The sequence below is a fragment of the Nestor notabilis genome, unplaced genomic scaffold, assembly GCF_000696875.1.
Source record: "Nestor notabilis isolate BGI_N333 unplaced genomic scaffold, ASM69687v1 C15417918, whole genome shotgun sequence".
Classification (NCBI taxonomy): Eukaryota; Metazoa; Chordata; class Aves; order Psittaciformes; family Psittacidae; genus Nestor; species Nestor notabilis.
The window spans coordinates 1-12,086 of NW_009951636.1; the positions used below are offsets into that span (position 1 = coordinate 1).

The 12,086-nt window shown below is 47.1% G+C and overlaps 1 protein-coding gene across 1 annotated transcript; it reads left to right on the forward strand.

Annotated features, from left to right (window-relative positions):
• Positions 1–606: 606 nt before the first annotated feature.
• On the forward strand, positions 607–11,978 carry GNB5 (guanine nucleotide binding protein (G protein), beta 5; the record flags this gene model as incomplete). The annotated part of the gene is made up of 7 exons (XM_010023063.1): positions 607–788; positions 2,337–2,378; positions 3,147–3,223; positions 4,712–4,844; positions 8,443–8,586; positions 11,716–11,807; positions 11,930–11,978. Coding segments are annotated over 7 exons (719 nt in total), but the record flags the coding sequence as incomplete, so codon positions are not given.
• Between the last annotated feature and the right edge of the window lie 108 nt (positions 11,979–12,086).

Consider the following 12,086-nt stretch of genomic DNA (forward strand, 5'->3'; position numbering starts at 1 on the left):
ACTTTTATAGTAAATGCCAAGCTTCCCTGCTTGCTCAGAGCTGTGTCCTGGCCCTCGGTGCTTTCCTGGCCACCAGAAGGGATGGCACAGCAGAGAAGTCTGCAGCACCAGTACCTGTATCACACTGCACCAGCAGTGCATGCTGAAAGGTGACCGCGTCTGGGAGTCTCACATCTAGAACAAGTGTTTTACTAGAGCAGCTTTGGAGAGTTGATGCTTACCCCCTTCTTTTTTATGATTTTTTTCCTCCAAGAACCATTCTTTCACTTCACTGGGTACCTTGAGGAATGTGTTAGGCTGGAGGCTGGCTGTGCACTTTCGAGCTTCAGCCAGTTTGAGGATTTCTCAGTAAGAGGGGGCAAGAGGGTCGTCCATTTTCCAGTTTTACTTGGGTGTGATGGTCTGCAAAATCTTCAGCTGCTACAGCCCTCAAATTCAAGCCCTGAGTGAATTCATCCTTGTCTTTGTCTGGTGAATACGTTCATACACTGCTCACCTTGGCTTTGCCACCTGCCAGCTCTGGAGCAGAGTTCATTGGCTTGCACTGTAGACTCAAACTTCATGGATTACTTCCTCCAAGTAGCGCTAGTCATAGAGATTTGTGAGGGGAGAGCTTTGACGCAGGGCTCGCTAACCATCAGCTGTTTGCAGTTCATCAGGTAGCAGAGCGCGTGGAGGCCCTGGGCCAGTTTGTGATGAAGACCAGGAGGACCCTGAAGGGCCATGGAAACAAAGTTCTCTGTATGGACTGGTGCAAAGACAAGAGAAGAATTGTGAGCTCTTCCCAGGTACGCTGTTGGGCAGCTGTTTTCTAAAGCTAGTGTTGGGCACGATACAAATCTTTTGGCTATGCTAAGTGCCACTGTTTGCAGATGATACCTGTGTACAGTGTAAATGTTTTCAGGATGCCATTAAAGCAGTTCGTTGGCAATGTATTTGTTTAGAGAGCATAAATCCAAGATCATCACTACACCTGTTGTAGCTAATACCCTAAATATTTCTTGTCTAATCATATATAGGTTTTCCCCATAATCCGTACTTAATAGAAAATAGAGCTCATCTGAGGCCACTTTTATTTCCTTGTTGTTTACAGATAAAATATTTAGTAACTATATCAGTTTATGTGTTCAGAGAAAATAACCAGGAAAAGGGAAGGGTAAAAAAGAGATTTCTGTGCACAGAGATTTCTTCTGCAGTCTGATTACTGCAGCCTTGAGAGCATCAAACATCCTGCCAAATTTACTGCTTTTACTTGGGCATGTTGAGAAACAGTCCTAACACCTGCTCCAGACCAGTCTCATGACCCGGAGGAGGTGATGAGATAATTACTTTCTAGATCCCCTGGTTCGTCCTGAGCCCAGTATGGCAGTGAGTGAGGTCGTTGCATCTCACAGCTGTTCATTGACCTATATGAAATCTGTCAGGGGTCTCACTTGAGGGATAAAAATAGGCAATCTGCATTGCAAGCCACCTTCAGTTACTGCGAGTTTTTACCATTCATGGTGATCCCAACACAGAGTAATTGTAAATAACTGATGTTTTTTGAAGTGGTTAAAATGCCAGTGTGCAGATCAGAAAGCTGAACAGGCAAATTGTAATGCAGTTTTGCATTTTTCACTCTATTTAAGAAGTATAGTGAGTCCAGGTACACCAATAATTGTTGCTCAGTAATAAACTTTTTGCTTTTGTGATACAGGGAGGATGACAATATTATGTCCATAAGGCATTATGTGTGTAGCTGCCATGAGTGTAGCTGGCGTACACAAAGCGTTTGTGTTGCTCTCTGTGGAGGGTCTCACGATGGCTATTTAGCAGATTGTATCAATGGATAATTGAAGGTTAAGTAAGTGTGGTGAGAAGACCAGGAAAATACAGGAAAGGGAAGATGAATAAACTGCACAATGTTCATAAATAGTCCCCATGAGTGATGCCAGTTCAACAAGTGAGTTCTAACACAGGCCACCTCTTGTGTTTGTAACACTCTGTACTGGTCCTGCCCATCCTGCAAGTGAGAGGATTTCTCATAAACCCACCAAAAGGGAAGGAGGTGAAGGGGAAGGAAATAAAAAAAAATCCATCTTTTAAGCCAACATGAGTCATCTCAGTGAGGAGGAAATACACCTTTCTTCTGGTCAAAGACGTAACTGGCACTACTGAGGAGCGTCTCCTTGGTGCTTCACTGTGACCATTGTTCTGTTAAAATGGGGCCAAAAATTTCATGACATAACAGACTGGGGGATTGAATTGAGCAGCAGAGTTTTCCCAAATCTGGGAAGCAGATTGACAGCTATGTCTCTGGAAGGCCTCAATTTCTCCCTCTGTGTGCTTTCATTTAGGATGGGAAGGTGATCGTGTGGGATTCCTTCACTACCAACAAGGTAAGTGAAACTTCAGCAGAAGTCTGATTTCTGCGCACAGGGCAAATGATGGTGGGATAAAGATGCAGGGCTGAAGGGCTCACGGGTGTCGCAGGAGGCAGCAGGATGATAACATAACATGCAAACCTGCACCAGCACATCAAACCAGGGAGCCCAGGGCAAACCACCTCCCTTGACCTGTCTCTGAGCAAAGTCCCTCTCAGGGTGTGGGAGTTTGCTGTGGTGTCAGTGGGAGGCTCTGATTCAGTCTCTTTGCTGGCAGGGAGGGCTCCCAGCTTGGGGCAAAGCCCTTCCAGCAAAGCAGAGGCCCTCCCTGGGTAACCCTGTACAAGGTGCCATGAGTGGTCACTTGGGATCCTTCAGCTGTGGTGTTCACTGTGCAATGGTGCTGCTGCTCCTCCAGCCCCTGCCAGGGCTGCCTCCTGGCTCCTGCTCCACACAGCTGAGAAAAACAGCTTGTTTGTAACTCACTTTTACAGTGCAGCAGTGGGACCTTTTACAGCACTGAATAACCCAAATAAAACATGCTCTTTGGTCAGGTTGGGGTGCAGGAATAAGGTGGCAAGTGTCAGGACTGGTCATCCTGCTGAGTTCTGCATAAGGGCTGTCCCAGCTGTACATGTGAGTTATGGCTGGGAGAAACACCTGTACCTTTCACTGACCCTAAGGATGTCCCACACAAATAATGAACTTGCTACTCTACACTGTTTTCTTTGCACTGATTAGAGAAACAGTGACATCCCAGTTTAAAGAGATGCTGTGTTTCAGGAACATGCAGTGACGATGCCGTGTACCTGGGTGATGGCGTGTGCATATGCCCCCTCTGGATGTGCCATTGCTTGTGGGTAAGTTCCCTCTTCCCACAGCTGCTTACACAAAGAAATTTGATTGGTAGTGGTATCCTCGTGCCTTTGGATGCTGACAGGTAGAAGTTTGAGTGCCTTGATTTTGGGTGGAAGGACTACATTCAGTGCCTCTGGTTCTATTCCCGTAATGGTTCATACACATTATCTCCACTGACTTCAGTGCAATAACATTTGTTGTGTAAGCGTGGAAAATAATCCTCTTTCAGCATTTATATCACGGGTTAGGAATTCTGCATGCATGCAACTTCTCTGTTCCAGTTTGGTCGTGTGTTGGATGTATCTTCTAAGGGAGAGAGGTTTTAACCCTGGTCTTACTTTGCACTTTTTCTTCTATGACATAGACATTAGTCATGAATGATAACCAGCATGTGAATAGATCTTGCCAAGATGGGGTGGGGAGAAGTAGCCTGATCCTTGATAATCTTAAGTTTTCTGAGGATGCAGGTTTGAAAATATTGAGTTTATGCAGGGGAGGAAATAGAGATGAAATGTTGGCAAAACATCTTTTAATTAGAGACTGGGTGGATCAGACAGACAAAGCAAGCTTGGGGCTAGAGAAAGGAACAAAGGGAGACTTCACTGTGCAGCTTGCAAACCCAGAAAGCAGCAGGCTGAGACAGACAGGCTGACTCCATAAATGCGTGTGGAGAGGGAGTCCCCAAACTGGATGGTTTTGATTGAATCTCGAAGAATGGCAAGAAAGCTCAGTCTTCACACTTGCAAGAGAGACAGTGAGGGCAAGCATGCTAATTCACTACCTAATTCTCTCTTTCTATTGTCCTCTCAGTTACGTGCTGTACACTTAATAAGGCACGGAACCAGCAATGGTGGTGTGCTGGGATCCCAGGGCCAGGGCTGACCTACCATGGCTCTAGAAAGGGGTCAGGCACAAGACAGACCCTTTAAAAAGAGTCCTGTATTTGGCCTGGGAGACATGGCTTAACTGGTGCAACTGTCCAGGAGGGACACGCCAGCTACAGAGGCCAGCGCTTCTGCTAAAAGCCCTGTCTTCACACACACTACTTGCTATACCATCTCTTCCATAGGAGATAGGTCAAATTTATGAAGGTAGTTTAATGCTGCTTTAATACTGATGCTCGCGGTGACAGATGTCAACAGAAAGCCGGCAGTTTGGCTCTATGTGAAACTAACCCTGAGGTGACTGCTCAGTCACCTCCCGGGTTATACTTTGGTGAGGTTTCATTCAGTGCCATTTATAAACTCCACGAGGGTCAGAAATGCCGGGCGCAGCTGTTGGAGTCCTGTAAAGCAGCCAGCCTGGTGGGGCAGCTGGGGCTTCCCTGCGCAGGGAGATCCCGGGCAGCACAATACAGGGAAGTCGGTACTTGTAAGGCTTTGGCAGCGCAGCACCGACAGGTGGTTTCCTTCTTATCACCACTCGCCTTTTGTTGTTGCAGTTTTAACCAGATCTCCTCTCTCTGTTATTGCTATTATTACTCTCTGTAGTGGCCTGGACAACAAGTGTTCTGTGTATCCTCTGACATTTGACAAAAATGAAAATATGGCTGCAAAGAAGAAATCGGTTGCAATGCACACAAACTACTTGTCTGCCTGCAGCTTCACTAACTCAGACATGCAGGTAAATGCATTCCCTACCCGCTGCTCGCTGTCCAGCAACACCTAACATGAGCTGCACTCATACACGCTGCATGTAACCTTCCTTGCACCCGGGGCACCTAGGGCCATGTCCTGTCGCTTCCGCAGAGGGAGCTCACTGGTACCTGCGTGTTCTCTGCTCACTGGGTCTGTGCTGGCATCTGCTTTTAGGAGTTCGAACTGACATAAGTAGTTAAAGCCCCAGTTTCATCAGGACTGGGTTGGTATGTGCTATGCCAGCCGATGGAGACCGTGTTGTTTGCCTGCTTTGTCCTGGGCATCCAGCCCTCTTCTGCTTGCATTCTTAGTACTTTTTGTTAAGCGAGATATTTGAGGTCGAGGATAGCCCTGTAGGGCCAGCCCTGTGGTCCGTACGTGCAGTGGTGTGTTCCCTCGAGGGAAAGGAGTGATGCTGCCCTCATCTCTCAGTGGGCAGGGTGGAGCAGAGAGGCCTACCATGGGAGATGATGGCAAAGCCAAGAGCTAAATGCAGATCTTTAGAGACCAGGCCAGCTTTCCTCTATAGTGAATATCAAAGATATCTTTCTCCAGGAACACAAAAGATGATGAAAGGAGCCAAGATAACTCCCTGTCCTCTCTGGTTTTTGAATTTCATTGAAGCTCTGCTCAGTGCAGCTCTGCAGCAAAATAAGTGGCAGAAGGGAGCATTTTCATTGCTCTCTGTGTCAGCAGAGCTGCTGGAAAGGGAATAACTTGTCCCCTTCTTCCAGATATTTGGAGCTCTGCTGAAGGAAATATCAGCTTTCATTGCTTCTATTTCAGGACATGAGATGCCCGAGAGTATGTTGTTGTTTGTCATTCTGTGGTGTCTGTAATGACTCCGAGGTGCTAATTTAAGTCCATTGCCATGGATACAAGTGGTGGAGGTACCCAGCACTCAGGCTTGCTTAGCCCTGACCTTACTGTGCAGGAGCCCGGCGTAATTAGAGCAGTCTAAATTAAGTGTAATGGTTTTGATGAGACAGAAAATGGGTATTCTCTTTCCTTGTCCATATTGATATACATCATGATTAAATCCTATGAAAGGAAAAAGAATTATTTTTCATAGAAAAAAAAAGAAAGAAAAGTTGGGTCTTTTTTTTCTCCGTATTAAATACAGCAAACTCATTGATATTAGAGATTTTTCTAAAGACATTAAAAAGAAATTGTCTTGTGATCAATAGGCTTGTAAGTGATCATTTATAGCACTGCGTGTTGCTATTGAAACAAATACAAGCAAGTGGGTTGGCCAAACTTCTGTTAGAACAGTGTTATGTAGGGAATCCTAGAGAATCCCATATTTCTTATCTTTTCCCCGGAATTAAGGTTACTCAGTAACTCTGAGAGTGCACAGTGTAACAAGTGCACTGTGAAGGAGCTTTCCCAGCTGTGTGTGGAGCAGCTCTGTCCTCCTGGCTCATGTCACCGGGGGATGTGGTACCTGTGCTGGAGCAGCCCTAGCACATGGCAGAGGAGTCCCCTCCACCCAGCACCCACTGCTAGGTGCTGTGAACAACGCTGCTCTGCCGTGGCTGCCCTTGTAAACTACAGCTCAGTTTTCCCAGAGGAATGAAAGACAGGAGTTTAGGAGTTGGTGTGCCCGTGGGCATCTGGCAGTGCAGTGGAAAGAGAGATGTGTAATCGTTGATTAAAACCACTCTCGGGCTATGTGAGTGCTGAAAGATGGGGTCCCATCCTTGCTTCTCATCATGTTCCCACCTGGGCCAAGACAAGCACTGAGCTGCAGGGCTGGGTGACCTGCACCTTGTTCTCAGTGGCTGATCACCAGATCAGCCTTGCCAGAGAGAGCCTCCCCTCCCTCGGTACACAGAGAGCCTCGCTTCCTAAATAAGGTATGTGCGGCTCTGCGGTGTGATAATGCTCCCCACGTGACAGTGCTCCATGTGTATTAATAGCAACAGTTAATTGGGATCTCAAGTGTTTTGCATAGGGCAGGCGGACATACTGCCTGTGCAGCTGGGCTGAGAAGCAGGATGAAGCCTGTGGTGATGGCAGAGGAGGCAGAGGTGAGGGTGGCCCCTCTGCCCTCACCTCTGCTCCTAGCCCTGGAGAGCAGGGGCTGTGTCACTGCTGTCCCCTGCCCTGTGCAAGTGCTGCCTCTTGCCACCAGGCGCCAGGCGAGGATCCCCATCCCGTGCTGCTGGAGCCCCTCGTGCTGCAAGCTGGAGTCTGGTAGCAAAGATGGATTATTTCCTTCTGGGTTTGGATTTTTTGAGTTCTTTTGGTTTGGTTTTCAATAGCAACACCCTGAAGCTAAGTGCATAGCATTTCTCTTTAAGCATTACCCGGCGCTCTGGGTTGCCAGCAGACCCTTCCCTTACCCCTTCAGCTATTCCTGTTCCCCTCATATCTTTCTTACAAGAGCAGATCCTCAGAGCCAAGTACAGATATTCCTCAGAACAGAGGTTCATTGATCTAGGCTCAAAAGCTGGTCAGAAAGACAAGTCGTGACTTTCTTCTGCTATGATCATCTCAGAGTATTAGTGTCTCTACTGCGGGATTCGGAACAGCCTGTTCTGCAGCTTTGCAGACCTCTGTTTATGGGAGGAGTTTTTGGAGCATCTGTCAAACATATTCAGTGTTTAACCTTTAAGCAACTCTGTGAATGGTTTCATGATTGTCTGATCATTTTCTTCTTGACAAGTATTTTCTTGCTAATTTCTAAACACCCACTGCAACCCCTTGAGTTTTCTCAGTGACCGTGAGAAAAACCTGTGTACAAGACTGAGCGCTCTCCTGAGTTCACCCTTGCCTCTTTCCATGCCAGTGCACAGGGACTCTTTCAACCTACAGAATCTGGGATTGTATAACAGCTCTGGGTGCCAAGGGGGAGTTTTGAGCAATTGACCATCATCAGGATTTAGCCACAATAACAAGCACTGTCACATGTACTTTCTACAAGCACTGTAGCAGATGAGGGAAGCTGGGAGCTGGTTTTGGTCAGTGTATGTTCAAGCTCTTTCACACACAAATGGTTTTGGACAAGTGAGAGGCGATGGACTTACCAAACAACTGTCTAGACAGGCTTACTTCCCTTTCAGAAAATCCATGCCTTAAGCCCAATTAATTGAGTTTAACCCGGCTACTTCAAGCAGAAAAAAAAATTAAAACATTTAGGGAGTTAAACAGGTATACTTGACTCCAACAGTTCTCTTTACCTAGGTTGAATCACAGCAGCATAAATATGGATAGGGTTAAATACAGGGGCAGACAGGAATACCAGTCTGGTTCTACCTCCTTTTTGGAGGATATCCAAATGCCAGCAGATCATTATTGCCATTAGTTCTCCAAACCCACTGCATAAAACTGACCATTATTGAAATGCTATGAAGATAAGCTGTGTCAGTACAGCCCTCCTTTCCACTCTAACTTCTTTCCTTAAAAATAAAAACCATAAACTGTGCTTAGGTTTGCATTGATTTTATAGCTCTGATTTATTGCGTACTTCATTAAATTAAAGCTGTCCTTGGTGTGTGTATAGGATGTCACATGTTTCTTTGTGAACGTTGCAGATCATCTGCTGATTTTTGCATTGTGACTCTTCTTGCCACATCCTATAGATCCTGACAGCAAGTGGAGATGGAACTTGTGCTCTGTGGGATGTGGAGAGCGGGCAGCTTCTACAGAGTTTCCATGGTCATGGAGCTGATGTCCTATGCCTGGATCTGGCCCCTTCTGAAACAGGAAATACTTTTGTCTCTGGGGTAAGCAGGAGTTTCCTATCATAATATAAAATTAAGGAATGTGTAAAAGGCAGCAAAGCAGGAGGCTCATGATCTTATTGAGAGAGTGCTGGAGTATGTGTTGGAAGCCCTAGTGCAATCCACTCATTGCAAGCACATTTTCCAAGCTGGAGCAAATTAAACCCCTGAGTGTGGGGTCAAACCCACCCAGCCAGTCTGACTGCAGTTCTGCTTACTTAGCAAATTCTACCCCACACCAAAGCAATCCAGCCTGAGATCAAAACAACGCCTCTGCGGGGCAGGGAAAGGCTCAGAGTTAGAGCAGCGGGCTTGAACCACAGCAGAGGTGTGAGCCCCTGTGGATGGGAGCCTGGCACAGCAGATGACTTCCCACATTTGGCTCCTTTCTCATGTCCAGCTCTCTGGAGCCGGACAGGGTGTGCCAGGCGGCTGCTCAGGGCATCGAAATGGGGCCGCAAATAACATGCGTGCCACTGTCCTCCTCAACCACTCCCCAGAAGCCAAGAGGTAGCTTGGATGCTGGCTAAACCCTCCTACAAGTTGGAGCAAGGAGATGAGGTGTGGCCACATCTTCAGCTGTTGCTGGGTCCCCTGTGCCTTCCAGCGGTACCAGAGGTATTTAAAGACCTGTCATCGGTCGAACGCTGCCCGCTCCCTGTACTGGCCCAGAGGAACACACAACCCTTGCTGGGGCTGCAGGACTGGTCCGGGAAGGCACCCAGGGCATCTTCCACATCTTGTCCTGCTGCTGAGGGATCACTGATCCAGGCAGCTGAGCCATTGGCATGAAGCCTGGCAGTGAGGCAGGCAAGACGTAGGCGAACAGGATGGGGTCACCTCCTTTTTGAGGTGGTCCTGGTCTTTCCCACATCAGAAATAGAGTGTGCAGGTGAGAGCTGGCAGGAGCTGAGATGACCTCTCTCACAGGAGGCAGGTTACTACCAGTAATTTTGCTGAAGGTACCTGGTTTCTGAGCCCAACCAGCACTAGCTTGGGGCTGCTCCTGTGCTTGCTGATGGAAAAGGTGCCAGAGGGTGCAACCCATGGATTAGGGGATTCCATTTATGCTAGGAGTCATGGTCCCATCCCTGCACAATAAACCTGGGCCTCTTCTGTTCGGGCTTTTCTATCAAATTTGGCTGGCCCATCAGGAGCAGAGCCCAGCACACTGGCCCATTTCGCCTGCTGCTAGCACAGCTGCTCCGAAGCGTGACTGAAAGCTAATTCCATCCAAGTGCATTACTCCTCCCGGGCTTTCCTGTCACCAAGCTTGCTTCCTAGAAAGGATAGATTCATTCTCCCTGGGAACAGCTCAGCTTATTATAGGGCAAAGAATCACAAGCAGCTATGGTACTGCTGAGAGAATATGTCATACTTTGTAGATGTAGCAGCTTGGGCATGTCTGTGCTTACAGGGACTTGCTTAATTCACCACATGCAAAATACTACTTCAGTGAAGGTCTGTCTTATACTGTGTCAATGCAGGTAGAGCCAAAACAGTACAATCTGAAGGTATGGTGGCATAGAGAGACTCCCTTTGTATTGCGCCTATGTAATACAGTCACCATGAGCTGGAATAAACAATGCCAATACATCAGTGTGTAGACTGGGTGCTGTTCCATTTGGTGACTTAACTGAAAATCCCAGCCCTCCTGGGTGAGCTCAGGACTGCGTCCTGGGTTCAGTGTCCTCAGAGTGAGTTGGGTGGCACTCAGGGAGCCCACCTCTCCACAGAGATGGTTTCTCCTTCAAAACCTTAGGAGACAGATCACCAGCTTGTCAGATTGGTTTTACCCCCAAATTCCCGGAGAGATCAGGATGAACAGTGCACATGGAAGCAATACCAAGGGCTGGGCTTGGCCTGTGGCAAGGCTTGAGAGGCAAATATGCTGAGTCCAGAATGTTCTCTATCCTGTTTCATTTCCTCTATGCAGAAACCACAGGTTGGTACAAAGGAACATTACCTCTTTTAAATGACATCATTAGCAGAAAGCTGGGATTTCATTTTAACAAGAGAATTAAAAAAAACCGAGAGAGAGAAAATGTGAATTGTGAAGAGAGTCTTTAATTTAATTAGCAATCATAATTGCTTAAAAATAAATGATGTGTGGCATGGTCTGCTGGGCAAGACACATTCCCTTGGCAGAAGCATCAGTGTCCTGACCTACCCCATGCTTCCACATGCCTCTGAGAGTCTGAGCCTACCTACGGTCTGCCCCTCAGCAGGAGCACATCTATTAAAATCTCCTGTCCCTCTTTAGAGAAAAGCCTGTGTTCTTTTTCCTATCACCACAGTTGTGGCAGCAGTTCAGACACACAATTGAGACCAATTGAGACAGTTCAGACCATGACTCTTACAGGTATGAGATGGTTCCTGCCCTGAGGACGTTGCAGAGTACATGGCCTGAACCCCTTGCCCAAAGCATTCAGGGTGCTGAGCACCTCACAACAAGCACTGAGTGTTAAATGGTCTTTTCAAAGCATTGCTTGGAAGGCAGGTTAGAGTTTGACAATGAGTTGAAGTGCTGTTACGCTTCTTTTCTCATCTCAAGCATGCCATTGAGCAGTGTATGCAGAGCCACAGCAGGGGTTAACTCTGCTAGGAGGTTACGCAAGAGGCCCTCCAGATATACTTATTTCGTTTTCTATTTCAGTGTATGAAGAGAATTAGTTATAAAACTTTAAATGTTGTGTATTAATTTTTTATACTGGCTATGTTAAGTGGTAAGGGAATGAGTCAGTAATGCAGCTCTGTGGGATGGGCTGCAGACACGGGTACGGCAGCAGCACAGGCAGAGCAGGGCTGCGAGCGCTGGTTAGTATGGGGCTGCCTGCGCCCCCCCTGGCCTGTCTGCACCCCAGTGTTTCTGCATGGCAGTGCTGTGCCCTTGCTGGTCTGCAGCACTGCCGAGGCTCCAGCCTTTGTGGCATACTCTGCTCCTAACTGCGGCTGCATCAGGCTCCACGGTACCAGTACAGCCAGCTCTGGGGCGGCTTTGATGGTTAAATCCCCTCAGAGCAGTGGTGTTCCGAGCCTTTGAATGTAGCTGGGCTTGATGACATGTATGAGACACATGAGTGACGAATGTCTCCATTTTCACAACTGTAGTGAATTTTTTTGTCTTATTAGGGATGTGACAAAAAAGCCATGGTTTGGGATATGCGGACTGGTCAGTGCATCCAGTCATTTGAAACCCATGATTCAGATATCAACAGTGTCAGGTCAGTATGTTTCTGGGAGAGGACACGTTTGCAATGTTGAGCAATGTGCTGGTTCTATTTTTGAAGTCTGACCTCATCCAAGTAATGTAATGTGTTCTGGTCTTTTTTTTACTCATGCACAGATACTACCCAAGTGGGGATGCTTTTGCCTCTGGTTCAGATGATGCCACGGTATGTTAATTCAGCAACCTAATTTAGAAGAGTTCTGCTACTTCCCGAGTCCAATTTTCCTAAAAGAGTGGGTCACATCTACAGAGGACTTGTAAATATATTAATAAT